The sequence below is a fragment of the Ursus americanus genome, chromosome 32 (assembly GCF_024610735.1).
Source record: "Ursus americanus isolate L20-20 chromosome 32, mUrsAme1.1.p, whole genome shotgun sequence".
NCBI lineage: Eukaryota > Metazoa > Chordata > Mammalia > Carnivora > Ursidae > Ursus > Ursus americanus.
In genome coordinates, this window is record NC_142158.1 from 28,821 (window position 1) to 51,510 (window position 22,690).

General features: G+C 46.0%; 2 protein-coding genes across 2 annotated transcripts; one reads left to right on the top strand and one right to left on the bottom strand.

Moving 5' to 3' along the window:
* The first annotated feature begins 2,922 nt into the window (after positions 1-2,922).
* Positions 2,923-7,803, top strand: OR2I1 (olfactory receptor family 2 subfamily I member 1). The gene is made up of 3 exons (XM_087857893.1): positions 2,923-2,954; positions 4,261-4,407; positions 6,837-7,803. Exons 1-3 carry the CDS (start codon positions 2,923-2,925, stop codon positions 7,801-7,803), a joined length of 1,146 nt encoding a protein of 381 aa, XP_087714019.1.
* Positions 7,804-8,994: 1,191 nt separating this feature from the next.
* On the bottom strand, positions 8,995-11,563 carry UBD (ubiquitin like modifier D). The gene is given in 2 exon segments (XM_045803898.2): positions 8,995-9,977; positions 11,227-11,563. Coding segments are annotated over 2 exon segments (627 nt in total). The 5' UTR covers positions 11,383-11,563; the 3' UTR covers positions 8,995-9,506.
* Between the last annotated feature and the right edge of the window lie 11,127 nt (positions 11,564-22,690).

The following is a 22,690-nucleotide window of genomic DNA, read 5'->3' on the forward strand; positions in this document are numbered from 1 at the left end:
TGTTCTCTCTCTCGCTGGCTGTCTCTCTCTCTGTCAAACAAATAAATAAAATCTTTAAAAAATAAAAAAATTAAATAAATAAAATAAAATATAGAGATGATGGGTAACTTTCTGTATTGTTATATCTGTATCACAGTATGATTTCTGATGAAATAGAACTAAAAAATTTGACCAAGGATACCTCAATTTAAATCAATCTCAAATTGAAAGATGAATATCTATCATCAACCCTAATAATAATAATAGTAATGCAGCACTAGAAACAGAGAGCTTCACAGAGTTAGCTAATCATTAAAAAATAGATAACTCAAATGACTTAACGTAATTCAAGGTATAGAAAAAGATAGAAAATTCCATAATTGATTGGATAAAGTCAATATTACCTATCTGTGTAAACTGATAAAGATTTTTGTGATCTACATAAATCTCACTTATAAACATCTAGCATATTTATAAGTCAAATGTTTATAAATTAAAATTTTATTGAAAAAAGGAGCAGGGTATCAAAAGAATGCATTGTGACCCAGTGAATTCCGGAGATCAAAAATCTTCCAACATAAGAATTACATCAAGAACGAAGACTGCCGTAGGATATCAAGAGATGCAAAAAACTCACTGGACAATATTCATCAGCGGCTTATCCAATAAAACCTTGAAGTACAATAACAATGAGAGGAGGCTACTTAAAGATGATGAGATTATTGACCTAAAAATAGGAACCTAACTGGTAAAACGCTAAAAGCTATTTCTGTTAAAATCGGTTTTCTTGCCTACAGCTACTACCAATAATATTGATATTGTTGAAGGTCAACAAATGCAAAAAGAAAAAAATAAAAAATAAAAAAATATAGTCAGGATGATATTTGGAGAAAAGATTATTAAGTTATTTTTAGTCTGTTATTATTATTTACTGGATCTTTTTTCAGTTTAACTGGTATCTTTCTTATAGCTTCTTAGGATATCAAAGATATATTTGAAAAAAATATCTATGGAAATTAGAATATAAGCAAGACTTATCATCTATATTAGGTTCTCAAACGGTTGTCCAACTAGTAATTTTTTAATAATAATTTTTTATTATATTACATTCGTCACCATACAGTACATCCCTAGTTTTTGATGTAAAGTTCCATGATTCATCACTTGCATGTAACACCCAGTGCACCATGTAATACGTGCCCTCCTTAAAACCCATCACTGGCCTATCCCATTCCCCCACCCCCCTCCCCTCTGAAGCCCTCAGTTTGTTTGGAAAACAGTGTGGAGTTTCCTCAAAAAGTTAAAAATAGAGCCACCCTACCACCCAGCAATTGCACTACTGGGTATTTACCCCAAAGATACAGACATAGTGAAAAGAAGGGGCACATGCACCCCAATGTTCATAGCAGCAATGTCCACAATAGCCAAACTATGGAAGGAGCCAATAGGTCCTTCAACAGATGAATGGATAAAGAAGATGTGGTTCATATACACAATGGAATATCACTCAGCCATCAGAAAGGATGAATACCCACCATTTGCATCGACAAGGATCGACCTGGAGGGGATCATGCCAAGCGAAATAAGCCAAGCACATGGTTTCACTCATGTGTGGAATATAAGAAATAGCACAGAGGACCATAGGGGAAGGGAGGGAAAACTGGGAAGAAATCAGAGGGGGAAACAAACAATGAAAGACTCTGGACTCTGGAAAACAAATTGAGGGTTACAGAAAGGAGGGGTGTGGGGTGATGGGGTAACCGGGTGATGGGCATTAAGGAGGACGTGTGTGGTGATGAGCGCTGGGTGTTATACACAACTAATGAATCGTTAACGCTACATCAAAAACTAATGATGTACTATATGTTGGCTAACTGAACATAATAAAAAAATAAATAAAAACTCATTTAATGAAAAAATGGAGAAATAAAACACGTTGAGTGTGGATTTTTTTTAAAGCATTACATTTTGCTTTGGGGGTGTGTGTGGAGTTTTTATTTATTCAGTAGTAATTAAGTGTGCATTTTAGGAAGTAACTTGAACCACTGCATCCAAGATTATTTAATGAACATTAAAATTCGAATTAAAGATGAAAAATAAACAAATAATAAATAAAATAATAAAAAGTTTCAGCACGGGGGCGCCTAGGTGGCACAGCGGTTAAGCGTCTGCCTTCGGCTCAGGGCGTGATCCCGGTGTTATGGGATCGAGCCCCACATCAGGCTCCTCCGCTAGGAGCCTGCTTCTTCCTCTCCCACTCCCCCTGCTTGTGTTCCCTCTCTCACTGGCTGTCTCTCTCTGTCAAATAAATAAATAAAATCTTTAAAAAAAAAAGTTTCAGCACAGAAAAAGAAATAAACAAAATGAAACAGCAACCTATGGAATGGGACAAAATATTTGCAATCAGGTATCTGATAAATATGTATATAAGTATATAAGGAACACTTACAACTAAATAGGGAAAAAAATAAATGATCCAATTAATGCACAAAGGATTTGAATTGACATTTTTCCAAAGAAAATATACAAATGGCCAAAGGTACGTGGAAAGGTGCTCAACATCACTGATCATTTAGAAATGCTAATCTTAAGCACAATGAGACATCACCTCACACTAGAATGGTTATTATCAGAAAGACAAGTGGTAGCAAGTGTTGGTAGATATGTGGAGAAAAGGGAACCCTTCTGCACTGTTGGTGGGGATGTGAACCAGTTCAGGCAGTAGGGAAAACAGTATGCAGGTCCTTCAACAAATGAAAAAGCGACCACGTGATCCAGCAACTCCACTCTGGGGGATACATCCGAAGGAGATGAGATCACTCTCTCAAAGAGATATCTGCACGGCCCTGTTCATGGCAGCGTTACTCAGGAGACATGGAAAAAACTTCAGTGTTGCTGGATGGATACATGGATAAAGAAAATGCAATGGGACATTACTCAGCCATGAAAAAGGAAATCCTGCTGTTTGTGACACCGTGGGTGAACCTGACAGAATTATGCTGAGTGGGACAAGTCAGACAGAGAAAGACAAGCACGGCTTCGTGCCCTTCATATGTGGAATCTCAAAGCACTGACCACGTAGGACACTAAAGTGGTAGTTGCCAGCGGCCGAGAGGTGGGGCAGAAGGGGAGATGCTGATCAAACGTGATCAACTTCCTGTTGTGATAAGTTCTGGGGATCTGATGTACAGGGTGCGAGTATAGTTCACACCACTGTTGTGTGCTCACAGGTGCGTCCCGGGGTAGAGTGTGACAGTTCTTCCCGTAACAACAGTGCAATGATAATTATGTGAGGGAAGGATGTGTTTGCGAACCTTAGTGTGGCAAACACCTCACAATATATACGTGTGTCGAATCATCACGCTGTACAGCTTAAGCTTACACAGAGTACTATGTCTCAATCAAGCTGGAAAAAATTAAAAATAAAGTTAATGGTCATGAAGGCAAAACGAAGCTTCTCAGATGTGCCTTTTCTCCAGGCACAATCGGCTGAACAAATACAGGGAATGGGTAGGATGAGGATTTCATTCAAATAGGTTATGATTTAGCCAAGGGAGTGTAACAAAGGGAGAAGAGGCAGGAGTGCCGGGAGGATGTGTACAAAGCAGTAACTGTAAGACCGAACAGGAACCCAAGCGCAAGCGAGCAGTGGAGACAGGCCACCTTGGGGACCATGACAAACCTGCAGACGCCAGCCAAGGGAGGGCCTGCAAGGAGGGATTACAGAAGCATGATCTGTGTGGACAGTGATCTATCGAGAATTAGGACAGACAGTGTTGGGAGAGGGACCGAGCCGGGACAAAGCAAAGGCAGTGACAGCCTCAAGAAGGGCTGGTGGCGAAGGCCGATGACAAGAGGGTCATTCAGAACTCAGGATGATGTTGCCAGAGCTCAAACCTCTCCCACAGACAAGGACTGTCTCCCCATTTTCAAACTGACCCTAGAGCCACTGAGGTTATCCAGCTGCTCGAGGTCCCTTATTCCCAGAATGAAACCCTAAACCACTGAAGTGATGGGGAGGAAGCCCGGTGCTGCCTCCGGCCTCCACGCTGCCAGGGACACACCACCCTCAAGGGCCTTTCCCTCCAGAATGTTCCCCTCCTTGCCCCGGGGGACTCTGCTCTGGACAACCCAACACGGGTGCTAATTATGGGGGTGGCACGTGGGTTCCCCAGGGCCCCATCGTTTCCTCTCAATAACAGGGAAAGTTGATTCCCCTGCTCCCTCTGCAGCGAGCGGCTCATCAGCGTCTCTGCTCTACAGCTGCTGTGCCCTTTGCAGTCAGGAAGGCTACTTCCGCGGCCGGCAGCAGCGAATGCGGACCTGCTGCCCCCGAGACGCGAGCGCTGGTCTTGCCTACACCCTGGTGCCGGGCTCTCGGGGAACAGACCCAGACACCTCTGCCCGAACCTCGATGCTTCTCGAGACGTGGCTGGCTTCCTTCCCAAAGACGTTGTATTCCTTCCTCTGCCGACAAGCAAGGGGGCTCCCACCCCATGTCCTGCTCCTGAAGGACCTGGCTCTGACCTCGGGCACCCATGCTTGAGATCAACAGTCACGCCATTAGCTCTGTCTTTCATCCGTCCCACTGCATTCCAAACTCCGAGAACCCAGAGTAGAAACAACAGACCAACTGATCATCTGGAACCTGAAGGGCTGAGTATCAGGGCCAGAGACTCGGACATGAAGGTAGGACAACGGTCTTGCGGAGGACGGGCACATTCTACAGTAGCACACGAGGTTTGGGGACACATCCTGGACTATTTTTACAACAGATTTGCCTTCTGGATGCTGCAGGGGAATTACGGGCACATGGGTGTCTCCGTAAGTGTGTGGGGTGCGTGTGTCCGTGGAGTACAGGTGTGGTGTGTGTGATTTCATTACCGTGTGCCTGTTTTCAGGGTTCGGCGTGTTTGGAGGGCAACTGTTCGGGGCTTGGCTGGCTGCACGGTGTGTGTCTACGTGACCACAGAATTAGAAAATTGGGCTTTCTAGAACAACATCTCTAGCACCATCGGGCCACCGGCCTGAATGTCGGCTCGTGCCTGTATTCATTCCAGGACGAGCCCACACTCCACAATTACCTAGAGAGCAAGGTCAGGATTCGTACGTACGTGTGTCCTCCACAGCCTCTCGCAGGTAGACCCGGCTTCAATGCACGTCCATACAGATGAAGCGAGGTTCTTGGAATCAGTGAGATTGGGGTTGAAATCCTGATAAGCATTTATAAACAGTGTGGCCTTGGACAGGTTATTTAACCTCAACTACCCGTCTGTCTTACTCCTGAAATAGTATTGCCTCACTTTCCGGTGAATAAAGACCAGAGTTAATACATGAAAAGAGACATAAACTCAGACGCTGGCTCTGCCGCTGTAAGAGCTCTCTGCAAACCCGTCCTGACATGTGAAATACGGATGAAAAGAGTGAGCATTTCCTAACCAGCTGCTCTGTGCCAGGCGCCGTTCTAAGAGCTTTACGTGCTTAACCCACTTACCCACTTCTACTTCCAAGCGAGGAAACTGAGCCCCAGAGAGCGTAAGCCACGTGTCCAGGGTTGTCAGCTGGGAAACGGCAGCGCCAAGACGGGCACTCAGACACCCTGACGCCCCAACCCTTGCTCGCAGTCACACCGTGAACACCTGTTCTGCCTAATGAGCAGAAGCTGAACCATATAAGCACAGTGTTCTCGGGGGGGGGGGGACGAGTTTTTTTCCTGAAAAATTATGATTTTCAAACTCGGAAGAGTGAATACGAAGTCTATCTATTTCCTGATACCGGCCAGGAAACGTGCAGTAGCAAGATTGTGCTGTAACGTTCGGTGATCCCATCAACCATATGGTTTCTGTACATTAGGAAACGGGACTCAACATCACTCTTCAGGGTTAAAAGGCTTCTGTGTCGGGCTCTCCTTTCATTCAGTTGACAAATATTTTTTTGCAGTTAGAGCTAGGGGATAAGCCAGGAGCCCTGGAGATCGTCTCGTTCAGACTCCTCCTCTTAGGCACGGAAACACGGAGGCAAAGGGAAATGCCGTGACTTCTCCGTACCAAGTAATCCCACTGGCCACAGGCAGTTATGCTGGGTGGGACCCAGGGCTCCTGGCTTCTAGTGCAGTGTTCTGCCAGATGACTCTGGGTTCCAAGGCCCGTAGATCACGACCGTCACCCGAGGGAGAAGCAGGAGGGGCACGGACATTGGTGGCAGCCTAGAAGAGAGATTCCCCACAGGGTAGCACTCAGCAGTCAGCAGCTAATGGTTGTATTCACGGCAGTAGAGCCCCTGAAACAAACAAGGTGATGGATCTGGTCTACCAAGTGCTGCTTCCACCAAGCCTAGGGGGTCACACTTACTCTTCCGCATGACGCCCTGTGGGAGAAGGGGAGGGAGGCTCAGGGGGAAATCCCTCTTCAAATATCTGAAGGACTGTTCTGTGGGAGGAAGATCAGATTTCTACTCTGGCCCCTAGGAGTACAATCAGAACCCAGGAAGCAGCTGAAAAAGCACTGATCTGGAAAGGAGACAAGTCTAACCTGGACTCCCACAGGGCCACGCACTAGCTGTGACCTGGGGCAATCTCCCCTTTCCGGGTCTAAGTTCGTTCTTCTTCAAAGTGGAGATTCTTTCTCCCCCAAAGAGTCGGCTGCATACATTAGCTAAGCTGCACTAAGGGAGGGCTAGCTTCCCAAAGCCAGGGCACAGGTCTCTAAATGAGATAGGAAGGGGTGCTGGCATCCCCTCCCCCACGCTCCCGTGCGCCCCTCCCTCCCATCCAGTTCCCCACCAGCCGCGCCCCGAGCTCCCGGGCTCCCCTGCACTTGCAGGGCATAAAGTCACCCTTTCACTCTGCGCCCTTCCAGACACTCTGGGACTTTCCTCCCGCAGGCCAACCACAGCACCGAGGAGCGCTTCCTCCTGCTGGGTTTCTCCGACTGGCCCGCGCTGCAGCCCGCCCTCTTCGCCCTGGTCCTGCTCTGCTATCTCCTGACCCTGGCGGGCAACTCGACCCTCGTGCTGCTGGCCCTGCGCGACCCGCGCCTGCACACATCCATGTACTACTTCCTGTGCCACCTGGCACTGGTGGACGCGGGCTTCACCACGAGCGTGGCTCCCGCGCTGCTGGCCAGCCTGTGCGGTGCGGAGCTGTGGCTGCAGCGCGCGGGCTGCCTGGCCCAGCTGTGCACCTCGCTGGCGATGGGCTCGGTCGAGTGCCTGTTGCTGGCGGTGATGGCACTGGACCGGGCGGCCGCGGTGGTCCACCCGCTGCGCCACGCGGAGCTCGCCTCCCCGCGCCGGTGCCGCGCGCTGGCCTGCACCTCGTGGCTGGGTGGCCTGGCCAACTCGGCCGCGCAGACGGCGCTGCTGGCCGCACGGCCACTGTGTACACCCCGCCTGCTGGACCACTTCATCTGCGAGCTGCCCGCGCTCCTGCAGCTGTCCTGTGGTGGCGGCCGCGATGCCACCGAGCACCAGATGTTTGCTGCGCGCGTGGTCATCCTGCTGCTGCCGTCCTCCGTCATCCTGGCCTCGTACGGCGCCGTGGCCCGTGCCATCTGGGGCATGCGGTCCCGGGGCGGCCGCAGGAAAGCGGTGGGCACGTGCGGGTCCCACCTGACCGTCGTCTGCCTCTTCTATGGCTCGGCCATCTACACCTACCTACAGCCCACCACCCATTACGACCAGGGGCGGGGCAAGTTCGTTTCGCTCTTCTACACGGTGGTCACCCCGGCCCTCAACCCGCTCATCTACACCCTCAGGAACAAGGAAGTGAAGGGGGCAGCCAGGAAGCTCCTGGGGAGTCTGGGGAGAGGGCAGGCTGGCTGGTGAGTGGGGGGCGTGGGAGAGGGAAGAAAGTGTAGCCCAGGGCCCAAGGATGGGAATGTCCATTGGGAAGGCAGTTAGCCTTCTGCCTGCCCATTTCCCTGTGAGAATCTGCAAGATGTGTGCTCAGGGAGTCCAAGGTCGCTGGGGAGGTCCCATCCTCCCCTGAGGAAATGTTCCTGTGCTGGAGGGCAAATCCCTCTATCCTCTATAGACACAGGTTCAGGGAGGGGGAAGTGGCCTTCCAGCTTTCTCTTAAGCTGGAGAAGAGAGAAGGCATGATTTGGAGAGGAACTGCCCCATGCTCAGGGGGTCCTGTGACCACCCCTGAAGAGTCCAGATGCTGGTAAGATCTTGTATGAAAGGAGAGTTAACGTTCAGTCTCTCCCAGTCTGATGGCACACACCACGAAGACCCCGTGGTGTCCGGCTTCCGGAGTCCCCCAAATTAACAGCGAAATCATGGACTCTACCCTGTAGGAGACCCCATCCAAAAAAAGGAGCCACAGTTGCTCATCTCGGGAAATCAGTCCAACCTAATGCCCACCTAACCAAGTCACTAGCGCCCACCAGGAGCACTTGACCCCAAAGTGTAACAAGGAACCCCCCCCCAAGTGGGGATTGTGCTGGGTGGGGTTAAGCTAGGGATCTCTTCCGCACAAGGTGGTTCTTGAGCAAGTTTAAGGAACAGAAGGGACTAGACATGTCTTAGACGGTGAGGAAAATGTGTTCGTGACCAGTCATGAGACAGAGGAGTGAGTGAGGGGAGGAAGATGGAGGAAGGGACCCAAGTTCCCCAGAGAAGAGCAGACACGGGGCGGGGGGAGGGGAGCGGGGAGCAGGAGGCAGACAGGAAAAAGCTCTGTCAGCCAGAAACTGGGCAGAGCCTTGGGAGTCAACCCGGAGACCAACCCAAAGCCCTCACCCAAACGATGCCCCCAACCCAGAGAAGACCTACTAGACCCTAACCCAGGCAGGAGAGAGACTTCTCCAAACCACACCTCCCCCAAGGAGCCCCAGCTGAAGAACAAAATCTCTGAGTCCTCAGGGGAGGTATCTTTCCATGCTCACCATCATCCCCAGAAATAACTGTTGAATTCAGTGTGGGGCATGGAGAATAACATGGTATACTGTGGGGGGATTCATTTCATACCAAACAACTTTAAATAAGGACAGAGAAGGTAGTTTAACTGATTTTCTAAATTCTTTAATGAGATTGTAATCATATCAGAAGAATTACTTCACTTCAATATAAATCATTTCTCTGTTCTCTATAAGCAGAAATTCCATTTGATTCAACATTTTGAGTGATATTACAGATGAAATATAACGGTGGAAACACAAAAATGAGGGGAACATGGATCGCGGTGTAAAACTAACTTGTTGAACAGAAGAGGAAATAGGAATTTTTGTAAAAATCAGAAGGAACCAGGAAAGGAATTCATTGCAAGCTGGCCTTGAGGCTATCTCTACTGTGCCTTAAAATGTTATTTTCTGTTTTCAGTAATATGCACAATCCAACCACTAATCAATTACGTTAGACCCAAAAATCATGGAGTTAGAAAGTTTTCTGCAGTCTTCCTCCCTACTTCACCCTTAACCTTTTGTGTTTATCTTTCTCGTTAATTTGGGAAATCATCAAGGCATGTGGGTGGAGTAAGAGCCAACAGTAAGCACTTTTGCTCCTGATCTCACCCATCCCTGGAGGGCTCAGCCCCCAACGCAGTGGGCTGTCAGGAAGAGTAAATTGCCCCCTCTGATGCCATAGTCTGCCATGGTCTTCCCATCTTCCAGCCTCTTGCCATTGCAAGTCACAGTCTGTTTCTCAGGCATGATAGCGGTCTTGGTCTCTATCATCTGTTTCACCTGGGCCACTGAGCTGGACCTTCACACCTGAAGGAGTTGCCTCTGCCCCTCATTGCGTAACTCCACCAGAACCAAGGGCAGCTCCTCGTCACTGGGCTCCACCACCTTCAGAGTGAGGTGGATGGTCGTCTGCTTGTCAATGCCGTAAGATGACAGCTTCCTCTGGGGCTTTAGGGTCTTGGAGCCCAGCAAAAGAACCTGGTCCTGCACGGGAATCTTGGTCTTAGCCCGGACATGTTCACTGATCTTCTTCACTCTGTCCTCCAAGTTAGCAGTGAAGGTCATTGCTGTCCCCTCCTCAGAATAGACTTTCACCTGGACAATGAAGACCAAGAGAGCTTGAATCAAGGTGCCTGCCTGCCATCTTTTACACCATGTCCCCTCCTTCCCGGCCCCGCCCTCCTGCCTGCCTGGTCCTCCAGCTCCTTTACAACAAGCTGTGTCCCTCCCTTTCTTGGAACTTCTCTTTGGGAATTTCAAGCTTTTAACACAGGAAAATCAGTCTTATTCCCTTAAAACCATACCTCTCATTCATCCCAATGTCCTTAGTGATTTCCCACATTATTTGCCGGCAGGCAAATATCCAGATGAAGTTTGCCAAATGTCAGAAACGAAATACAGTTACAAAGCATCCAACGTTATATACTGGATGCTAAAATCGACTCCCAAAGAGAATTATCAAGACTTGTCAGCCTCATGGGACACTCATGCACTGCCCTCCATGACTACTGTAGATGGAAACCCTGGCCAGGACACATGTTCTCTGTACTCCCGGTTTCCTTCTCAATGTCCCATCACCTTGTAAGAACTCACACATTACAGTGACACTGTGGTCGGTGTGACTTGTTCCCCTGGACTTCCTGTGTTTTTATATCTACCTATTGCAGAACACGATCTCCTCCTGTGGCTAGATCAGGGCCTCACTCACAGAAGGTAGGCACAGATCTAAGTCTTCCTTCCATAGTCTGAAGCTGGGCAGGCTCACCTCTGTGCTGTCACTGGAAAGCCTGGCAGGACCTCCCTCCTGCTCCATTCAAACCCATCTTCCCAGTCTGGACGTCACAGACATTTCCTCACTGGACCGATGCCCCTCTGTGCTGAGCACCAGCCTGATGCCAGCCCACGTAGAGCACCTACTCTCTATAGGCTCATGTACCAGGTCATTAACAGCTTAGAGTAAATGAGTTTTGGGAGGAGAGGAAGTTGAAGAGCCCCGGGACCCCTAATCAGAAGAAGGAAAATGGGCTCCAGACAATATTTCCATAGTTTCAAATCCAGCCCTGTGAGCACAAAGCCCACTCCCACTTCCCACCATCCTTCCCTAACAGTGGCCGGTCAGGTCTGACACACAACAGCATTCAGGAGCCAAACAAGCTGCATCTATTCCCAGAAACTTCCTTCAGCTTCTGTGGGTCCAGAGCCTGTGTCATCCCCTGCAGGATGTCTTTCCAGTCATTCTGCCCCCACGTCCCCGAGCTCTGTCCCTCTCGGACTCCTGAGATCTCTCCCCATGCCTTGGAAGTGCTTTCCCTCTCCCCATCCCCACGTTCAAGCCCCAGCTTACATGGAGGCAGGAAGCACTGGATGCCATGTCTGCAATCACCGGAGCCGACACAGGAGGCAGAGGGAAAGGACTGGCGTCGAGCTTATGTACAAGCTGAGCTGGAAATCCCCTGCCTGAACCACTCTGCCTGCGCCCTTTGTTCGCCCATGATGTCATGATTTTCTCTCACTTTCGCTACGGCAGAGTCAATAAACAAAAAGCACTCTCTGATCACATTCCTCTCATGCATTCCATCCACCCTCCTCTTCCAAACATAGGACGGTGCTTCTCTGTGGAGAGCTTCCCCGGTTAGCCACCCACCACTCCCAGTCCTCCCCTGCTGCTTTCGGGAACCCATCATGTGCCATCACTCAGGGGCCTTCCTGAGAGCAAGGGGGTCCAGGAGAGCATGTAGGAGTCCATGAGGAGTGATGCGACCGTGAGCAGCCTGTTCACACCAGCCGGGCAGAGTGGGAGGCATGCGTCGAGATCACACAGGATACACAGCCTGCTCTGAGAGGAGATGGGAGTTCCAGTCCTGGGATGTCACTTGCTACCTAACTTGTGCAAGTCTGTTCACCTCCTTAGATGTTTGTTTTCCGGGTTTTTTTGTTTTGTTTGTTTGTTTGTTTGTTTGACTTATTTACACTGTAACTGCATGGTTCTAGCTTTCTAATGAGGTAAATATTAGTATCCCCCCTGATAAGCAAGCAGTGAACTCACCCACAGTACATTCATAGTAGCTGGTGAGCAAGTCTTCACATGCAAATCTCTACTGCTGTCCTAATGGCCTCCCAGGGAAAGGAAAGCGGGAGGGCATGGCATGCACGCCTTTCATTACAGGAAGGGTACGCACCAGGGAAGGGGTAGAGACAGACAAAGGAAAGCAGAGCCTGCAAGGAGCCTTGTGAGGAAAGAGCAAGGAGAGTTCTGGGTCCATATGTAGGTCAGAGCATCCCTGGGTGGGGGCCCTGCTTAGACCACAGGGCAGCTGCCGGCAAAGAGCCTGTGAGCGCAGCAGGCAGAGCCTGGGGGAGTATGGCACCCTCCCAGGACTGGGAGGGTTAAAGGTGCCACTGTCACACTCACCTCCCCCACAGGGGATTTCTAGCACAGAACTACTTCAAGGGCCAGCTTGGGATTGTCCCAGGAATAACTATTTCAGGGGATTCCCTACCCAGACAGGATCTGGATTCTGAGAAACACTGTCCTTTCAAGGAATCCAAATAACAAACCTACACATTGACCTCTCTCTTTTCCCTCCTCCCTTCCTCTGTGCAGTTCCCTTCCATGCCAAGGGAGGAGCAAGGGCTGTCCCCTGTGCCCCTTTGCAGAGTCACAGCTAGGATTTCTCCCCGGGACCTGACCTCCTCCCTGCTTCCTAGCATACTATCGATCTGACATTGTTTCCCTCTGTGTCACAATAAATGTTTTCAGAGGCTGGAAGATCTCTTTCCATCTGCCCTTCGACAAATTCAGGAAACCAGCCAAGGTAAAAGGTCGTGCAGATCTCACCAGGTCATAAAACCAATGTCTCAGATATGCACAAAGCTCCCAGGGTGTCTTCGTCACTGATGGGCAGTCCTGGGCTGGTTGCTGCCCTGCTGAAGCCTTCCTGGAGAAGAGGCCTTGCTCCCGTCTCTTTAATGGTGCCCAGGAAAGCGTTTGTGAAAACTGCCTTGACATCCAGAATATTGCTTCAGAAACGTAAGCCAAACTCAGTCAAAAACCTACTGCGACTTTTCCTTTATTGATGATTGGGAAAAAATTCATCCACTCTCAAAGGACAATTTGGAAATACTTACAAATATAAGTCTTTATTTCTGGATTTTTCATTATGTTCCATTGATCTCTATGTCTATTCTTATGTCATTAGTACACAGTCTTTAATCCTCAAGCTTTATAATAAGTTTTGAAATCAGAGTGTATAATTTCTCCATCTTTTTTTTTTTTTACACAAAATCTCTTTTGGCTGTTTTCATTCTTTTGTATTCCCATATAAGATTTAAGATTAGCTTCTCAATTTCTTTTAAAAAATCCTGATTTTTAATAGGTCTGTATCTATAGAGCAATTTGAGGAAAATACCCATTTTTAAAGTTTCTTCTAGAATTTTTATAGTTTAGCAGCTAGGTCTGTGACCCCTTTTGAGTTAGTATTTGTGTATGTTGTGAGGTAAGGAGGTCCAGAAGGTACATGGGAGCAAAGCATGGCTGAGAACTTCTGTAATCTGGGGAAGGAAACAAGCATTCATGTCCAAGAGGCAGAGAGGACCCCTCCCAAAAGCATTAAAAATAATCAACACCCCAAAATATAATAGTAAAGCTTGCAAATATTAGAGAAAAAGAAGCTATCTTGAGATCTGCTAAGGAGAGGAGGCTTCTTACATATGGAGCGAGGAACATCAGAATAACATCAGCCCTATCCACAGAAACCTAGCAGGCCAGAAATGGCTGGCATGATGTGTTCAGGGTACTAAATGAAAAGAAGATGCAGCCAAGAATACTTTTTCCAGCAAGGCTGTCGTTCAGAATGGAGGAGAAATAAAGAGCTTCCAGAACAGACAGAAACTGAAAGAATATGTGGCCACCAAGCCAGCCCTATAAGAAATATTAAAGGAGATACTGTAAGTGAAGAGAGACCCCAAGAGTCACATAGACCAGAAAGAAACAGATAATCTACAGAAACAGAGACTTTCCAGCAATACAATGGCAGTAAATCCATATCTTTCAATAGTTACACTGAATGTAAATGGGCTAAATGTACCAACCAAAGACACAGGATATCAGATTGGATAAAAAAGCAAGAACCATCCATGTGCTGTCTACAAAGGACTTATTTTAGACCTAAAGACACCTCCAGATTGAAAGTGAGGGGATGAAGATCAATTTACCACACCAATGGACCTCAGAAGAAAGCTGGGGTATCAATCCTCATATCAGACTAATTAGATTTTAAACCAAAGACTGTAGTAAGAGATGTAGAAGGACATTATATTATACTTAAAGGGTCTATCCAACAAGAAGATCTAACAATTGTAAATACCTATGGCTCCAGCATGGGAGCAGCCAATTACATAAAACAATTATTATCCAAAATAAAGAAATATACTGATGATAATAATACCTTAATAGTAGGGGACCTCAACACCCCACTCACAGCAATGGACAGATCATCGAAGCAGATCAACAAAGACATGTCAGCACTGAATGACACACTGGAACAGATGGACTTCATAGATATATACAGATATCTACAGAACATTCCATCCTAAAACAAGAGAATATCCATTCTTCTTGAATGCACATGGAACTTTATCCAGAATAGATCATATACTGGGTCACAACTGAGGTCACAACCAGCACCAAAATATTGAGATTATCCCCTGCATATTGTCAGACCACAATGCTTTGAAACTGGAACTCAATCACAAGAGGAAATTTGGAAGTAACACAAACATTTGGAGGTTAAAGAGCATCCTGCAAAAGAATGAAGGGGTCAACTAGGAAATTAAAGAAGAACTTAAGTAATTCATTGAAGCTAATGAGAATGAAAACACATCAGTTCAAAACCTGTGGGATACAGCAAAGGTGGTCCTAAGAGGGAAGTACATAGAATTATAAGCTTCTCTCAAAAAAAATTAGAAAAATCCCAAATACACAAGCTAAACTTACACCTAAAAGACCTGGAGAAAGAACAGCAAATAAAGCCTAAACCAAGCAGAAGAGAAATAATAAAGATTAAAGCAGAAATCAAAGAACTAGATAGATACCAGAAGAACAGTAGAACAGATCAACGAAACTAGAAACTGGTTCCTTGAAAGAATTAATAAGATCGAGGGGTGCCTGGATGGCTCAGTCATTAAACATCTGCCTTCAGCTCAGGGCATGATCCCAGAGTCCTAGGATTGAGCTCCACATCGGTCTCCCTGCTCCGCTGGGAGCCTGCTTCTGCCTCTCCCACTCCCCCTGCTTGTGTTCCCTCTCTCACTGGCTGTCTCTCTGTCTGTCAAATAAATAAATAAAATCTTAAAAAAAAAAGAATTAATAAGATTGATAAACCTCTGGCCAGATTAATTACCAAAAAAAAAAAAAAAAAAAAAGGAAAAGACCCAAATTAATAGAATCATGAATGAAAGGGGAGAGATCATGACCAACACCAAGGGAATACAGACAAGTATAAGAACATATTATGAGCATCTATATCCCAACAAATTAGACAATCTGGAAGAAATGGATGCATTCCTACAGATGTATAAACTACAAAGTCTGGAACTGGAAGAAATAGAAAACAACAGACCCATAACTAGCAAGGAAATTGAAACAGTAATCAAAAGTCTCACAACAAACAAGAGCCCAAGGCTGGATGGCTTCCCAGGGGAATTCTATAAACATTTAAAGAAGAAATAATACCTATTCTACTGAAACTGTTTCAAAAAACAGAAATGGAAGGAAAACTTTCAAACCCTTCTATGGCTAGCATTACCTTGATCCCAAAACCAGACAAAGACCCCACCAAAAAGGAGAATTACAGACCAATATCCCTGGTGAACATGGATACAAAAAAATCTCACCAAAATACTAGCCAATAGGATCCAACAGTACATAAAAAGAATCATTCACCACGAGCAAGTGGGATTCATTCCTGGGCTGCAAGGTTGGTTCAACATCTGCAAATCAATCAATGTGATACACTACATAAATAAAAGAAGGGAGAAGAATTATATGAGCCTCTCGACAGATGTAGAAAAAGCATTTGATGAAATACAGCATTCTGTCTTGATTAAAACTCTTCCCTCTACTTCCCTCTTCCCTCTAGGGATAGAGGGAACATACCTCAGTATCATAAAAGCCATCTATGAAAAATCCACAGTGAATATCATTCTCAATGGGGAAAAATTGAGAGCTTCTCCCTTAAGGTCAGGAACATGGCAGGGATGTCTACTATCATCACTGCTATTCAACATAGTGCTAGAAGTCCTAGCCCCAGCAGTCAGACAAACAAAAAGAAATAAAAGGCATCTGATTTGACAAAGAAGAAGTCAAACTCTCTCTCTTCACAGACGACAGGATACTCTATGTGGAAAACCCAAAAACTCCACCCCCAAATTACTAGAACTCATACAGCAATTAAGCAAAGTGGCAGGTTATAAAATCGATACACAGAAATCAGTTGAATTTCTATACACTAACAATGAGACAGAAGAAAAAGAAATTAAGGAGTTGATCCCATTTACAACTGTACCCAAAACCATAAGATACGTTGGAATAAACCTAACCAAAGAGGCAAAGGATTTCTACTCAGAAAACTATAGAACACTTACGAAAGAAATTGAGGAAGACACAAGGAAATGGAAAAATGTTCCATGCTCATGGATTGGAAGAACAACTATCGATAAAATATCTATGCTATCCAGAGCAATGTACACATTCAATGCAATCCCTATTGAAATATCACTGACATTTTTCACAGAGCTGGAACAAACATCCTAAAACTTGTATGGAACCAGAAAATACCCCGAATAGCCAAAGGAATGTTGAAAAAGAAAACCAAAGCTGGTGGCATCACAATTCTGCACTTCAAGCTCTGTTACAAAGCTGTGATCATCAAGACAGCATGGTACCAGCACAACAACAGACACACAGATCAAAGGAACAGAATAGAAACCACAAAAATCGATGCTCAACTCTATGGTTGTCAGGAAAGCTCACATGCAGAAGAATGAAACTGGACCATTCTCTTACACCATATACAAAAATAGACTCAAAATGGATGAAAGACCTAAATGTGAGGCAGGAATCCATCAAAATACTAGAGGAGAATTCAGGCAGCAACCTCTCAGACCTCAGCCGCAGCAACACATCTCTAAGGCAAGGGAAACAAAAGCAAAAATGATCTATTGGGACTTCATCGAGATAAAAAACTTCTGCACAGCAAAGGAAACAATTGACAAAACCAAAAGGCGACCTATGGAATGGGAGAAAATATTTGCAAATGACATATCAGATAAAAGGCTGGTATCCAAGATCTATAAAGAACTCAAACTCAATACCCAAAGAACAAATGATCCAGTCAAGAAATGGGCAAAAGTCATGAACAGACATTTCTCCAAAGAAGACATACAAATGGCCAACAGACACATGAAAAAATCCCCAACTTCATTCAGCATCAGGGAAATACAAATCAAAACAACGATGCGATACCACCTCACACCAGTCAGAATGGCTAAAATTAACAAGTCAGGTAACAACAGATGTTGGCGAGGACGCAGAGACAGGGGAACCCCTTACACTGTTGGTGGGAATGCAAGCTGGTGCAGCCACTCTGGAAAACAGTGTGGAGGTTCCTCAAAAAGTTGAAAATGGAGCTACCCTATGACCCAGCAATTGCACTACTGGGTATTTACCCCAAAGATACAAATGTAGTGATCTGAAGGGGCACTTGCACCCCAATGTTCATAGCAGCAATGTCCACAGTAGCCAAACTATGGAAAGAGCCCAGATGTTCATAGACAGACAAATGGATAAAGAAGATGTGGTCCATATAGGCAATGGAATATTACACAGACATAAAAAAATGAAATCTTGTCATTTGCAATGACATGGTTGGAGCTAGAGGGTATGATGCCCAGCGAAATAAGTCAATCGGAGAAAGACATTATCAAACGATCTCACTGATATGTGTAATTTAAGAAACAAAACAGAGGATCATAGGGGAAGAGAGGAAAAAATAAAATGAGACGAAATCAGAGAGGGAAACAAACCATAAGAGACTCCTAATCGTAGGAAACAAACTGAGAGTTGCTGGAGGGGAGAGGGTAGGGGATGGGGTCACTGGGGGATGGGCATTAAGAAGGGCACGTGATGTGATGAGTACTGAGTGTTGTGTAAGACTGATGAATCACAGGCCTGTACCTTTGAAACCTATAATACATTATTTGTTAATTAATTGAATTTAAATTTAAAAATGTTTAAAAAAAAAAGAAGTTTGACTGCCATGTCTGAGGGACCATGTGGAGCGGTCCTAAGAGAACAGGTGGGTAGAAAGGAATCCAGAAGAACCGGGGCTTATGGTTGAACAACCCAAGGTACGGAGCATGACTGACATCCTTCAGATACTCGGCGGCTTTCCTGATATGCATATTCCTGATGGCCTGGGCAGCTTCAGGTGTGTTCTTCAAGTGAACACAAAGATTTGAACCTCTTGATTTGCGTGATTTTGTATGGTTTTTTTGGGTCACGTGAATAGTGAACCATTTTCAGAGATCACCCCAGTCTGCTTATGGGAAGAGCTATATTTTATGCTGATCTATGCTTTTTGACATTGTGTCTGTATGATTAAAAAAAAAAAAACAACTATAATATAGTGCATGGGGCTGTGTTACCGAGTTAAGCTCTCCAAATCTGCATTTTCAGTAAAGTCACACTGGCAGCTTAAAATTAGGTGTGGTAGAAATATTCACACTACCGAAATCAGCAAACTGGACAAACCACACTTCTCTGCCTGCAGTACCAGCACATGCTGTCCACGTCCCTCTAGACCGTACTATGATGCCGGCGTCATGATATAGTAACGTAAACATAGCTATGCACACACCATGCGGATGCAAACTGCTTCTCATCCTCTATCCTCACAGTATTTGAAAACACATTCACCAGTAGCCAAGAGCCATGTAACAGAGCCCCAAACTGTGTTAATCAGGCATGACAGCTGCAGTTAGGACAACTACCTGGTTGAGTTTCTGGTGGCCTACTGTCCTCTTCCAGGATCTGGTCTGGTGTTTTTAGTGACCAGAGTGGTCAATGAAATGACTATGATAGGAACCACCACCTCCTGCATCCATTAAAGTGGCTTCAAACTCCACCTTCCTTTGGATTGTGATACTGCTCTGGACTTCGTGTTTTTGTGAGGAAGGGGGTACAGATTTGGGGCTCCCACTCAGCCTCCTCCTACCATATCACTTACTCCACTGGCCCAAGAACCAACATGGGGATTCTGCCAAACACCAGGTGTATGCATTCCAGTTACACATTCAGGGACTATAAAAATGACTACTGAGTAGGTCCACGGACCTTGCAGAGCCAGTGTGACTGGTACCAGGGCCAGGGTGCCATTGACGAGCTGATCCCGTGAGCTCCTACTGCAATGGAGGACAGGCGAGTTATGACTCAGCTATGTTGTATGAGCCTTAGACTGTTGCAGCCCTAGTGATGAGGGTACAGAGGGCAAGCTGAGGACAAAGCAGAAACTGACACCCTGCAACACCCCCCGATGTATGCAACATTCCTTGGCATTCCTGGCTCCCCTAAAACTAGGGAAAGGAAAAACCAAATGGTTAACTGACAGAGTTCACAATCCTGGGAGACCTGGGTCTCCCTCAGTTTACACCTGTCCTAGTGACGCACAAGGGAGAAGCTTCCTTATCAAAGCCGAACTTCCAGAGACCCACAATTCAGTTTCCTGGAGCCCTAACGTTACCATCCCCTCCGTAAAATTGAGGGAGGCTGAAGCAGAAGGAAATGTAAATAAAATGGAATTTCTTCTAAACCTGAAGCCCATTGACAAGGACACGTGATAAGAGGAAAGTAACATTTTCCAGGAAGCTCCCAACTATCTTACTGTTAACACCTTCTGAAGGGGTCAACAATAGCAAGGCCTCCGGTGTCCTGCGAGTCTTCTTTTACATATGAAAGTACTTTCTCAACCTCAACCCTTTTCCTTACCTTCCCCCAACTCCATAGTATATAATCAGCCACCCCTCACTACCTGGGGCAGTAGCTCTTTCTGCCCAGGGATCCTGTCCCTGTGGTTTAATAAACCACCGTTTTGCACCAAAGATGTCTCAAGAATTCTTTCTTGGTCATTGGCTCCGGACTCCACCCCACTGAACCTCACCGATATCCCACAACCTCATCACTAGGGTTTTGTAATTTTGTGCTGCAGTCAGGTCCAACTCAGAGGGAAGTCGATGGAACAGAAGGAAGTTGAGCACTTTAAAAAGTGGGATCCTACATGGCTGGATCAGAGACTTAGAGGAATATCTAGAAGCCTGGGGGAGTCTCTGGAGTGGTAAAGAGGACACCACCTTGTTCTTCCTGACAGAAAGCAGCAGTGGGGGACCTCTTTACCTACCACAGGGATAGCGACTGCTGGCACAGTTCCCCTAGGTAGTCCCCTGCCTCTCTACAATATCAGGGACTGATTGTCTGTGGACTGTGGGACCCTAGGGTCTTAATAAAATTAATGAGCTCTTTCTCTCCATGGGATGGCAGTCATGCAATCGCTCCCTCGAGCACCAGATCAACCCCTCTACCTCCCGTGCCCCTCAAACAGCCTACCTCTCCCCAGCCCAAGGGCAAAGGTTGTTCACAAGCAGGGGCTTCTGACCTCTGGGGCCTCACCTTCCCTGCAGGGAAGTGGAGGGCTAAGGTTGGCACGCAGCCCCTGCAGCCAGCCCGCTTAGGTTCAAATACCAGCTCTTGTGCTCACTGACTGGCCTGTCTGAGGCAAGGGATTTAATCTTTCTCTGCTTCAGATTCTCTGCATCAAAGGGGGAGGGTGCACAGTCGCTGTGTGGGTGATCAGAGGCGTGCTGGTGTTTGACAACCACCTTGGTTGGGAGAGATACGCCCCCCCCCCCATTGAAGGGCTGGCCAACTTCCATTGCGTAAATATTCCCACAGTGGCTGGTCCAAGCCACCAATGGTTTAATTCTCTCTCACAAAAGTCCCCAAAATTTAACAGTCAGGAGCCAGTATGAGCCAACACCAGCACAACCCGTGTCCGTGTGCCTGGAGAAGTGCCTGGCAGGAAGGGCTATCAACCCTCTGTGAGACCACGGACGGAACAGCCCATTCCAGGATGCCCACTCTTTTCTGGTACCTCTTCTCTTGATGTCCACAGGGAGGCCCCAGTGGAGAGTTCTGTCATCACTGGTGGCAGAGGAGGGGTTGTTTTTTCTTTTCCCCCTCATAACATTTTTAATAAATCATTCAAAAGAAAAGATAATAGGGTTTACATTTTTATATTACAAAGGTATTTCATTTCTTCATCAATATTGATATTTACATGATACATGGAATTGTAAAATGAAAAATCAAGCCAAAGCAAAACAAAAAGAAAAACCAAATTAAAGTGAAAGGCAGAACTGTAATACTATTACATATGAAGTAGAAATGAAATTGATGGGCAGACAAATGCTGATTCTGCAACAGACAAATGCGAAGACTCGTAAAGGGTCCACCTCTCCCGAGCATGTTAATGAACGATAATAACAGCATGATGTGGAAGCCAAAGTTCTAGGACTCGGTAGTTGGAAGTACGGACTGCAAATCAACCAAACATCGTCATCAGGACCCTACTTCCCTTCTACTATCTTTAATGACAGAAATGGTGAAAGAGGTGGTAATCTGTCTTCAAGATGGGTAAAAAGTTCAGGACCTTCGGCATGAAATGTTGGAAATTCCAAAACACACTTCATACCCTTGCTTATTTCTTATTTTGTTACCCTCAGCCCATCCATACCACAGACAACCAGACCACGCTTAATGATCTATCAATTAACTTATAAATTACTATATACTAGTGCTATGGATTAAAAGTATTATTTGGGGTATACAGATATTAATAAGCAGGACTAAACCACAGAATTTACAACAAATCTCTCAGTCTTCCAAAGGCAGTAAGTTTTTTTAAACATACTCAAATTTTGCTTAAATATTAAACAAAAAAGTTTAATAAAATCATATTCACTTTTATTACTCCCAGTTAAATTTCATTTTTTTTAATTACGTTCAGTTAGCCAACATATAGTACATCATTAGTTTTTGATGTAGTGTTCAACGATTCCTTAAGCTGCGTGTAACACCCAGTGCTCATCACAACACATGCCCTCCTTAATACCCATCGCCCAGTTACCCCATTGCCCCACCCACCTCCCCTCCAGCAACCCTCACTTTGTTTCCTATAGTTAAGAGTCTCTCATGGTTTTTGTCCCTCTCTGATGGCTTCCCACTCAGTTTTCCCTCCCTCACCCTATGATCCTCTGTGCTATTTCCTATATTCCACATATGAGTGAAAGCATGTAATTATCTTTCTCTGATTGACTTATTTCACTCAGCATAATAACCCTCCAGTTCCACCCATGTTGATGCAAATGGTATTCATCCTTTCTGATGGCTGAGTAATATTTCATTGAGTGTGGTGTGTGTGTGTGTGTGTGTGTGTGTGTACCGTATCTTTATCCATCCATCTGTTGAAGGGCATCTCAGCTCCTTCCACAGTTTGGCTACTGTGGACATTGCTGCCATGAACATTGGGGTGCAGGTGCCCCTTCTTTTCATTACATCATATCTTTGGGGTAAATATCTAGTAGTGCAATTGCTGGGTCATAGGGTAGCTCAATTTTTAACTTTTTGAGGAACCTCCATACTGTTTTCCAGAGTGGCTGCATCAACTTGCATTCACACCAACGATGTAGGAGGGATC

Excerpts from the sequence above, each read along its gene's own strand:
- OR2I1 (XM_087857893.1), top strand. The coding sequence starts at position 2,923 with ATGAAAAAGGAAATCCTGCTGTTTGTGACACC. Across the intron at positions 2,955-4,260 it reads ATCCTGCTGTTTGTGACACC|TCAGGAAGGCTACTTCCGCG; the intron begins GTGGGTGAACCT and ends TGCCCTTTGCAG. Across the intron at positions 4,408-6,836 it reads ACCTCGATGCTTCTCGAGAC|ACACTCTGGGACTTTCCTCC; the intron begins GTGGCTGGCTTC and ends GCGCCCTTCCAG.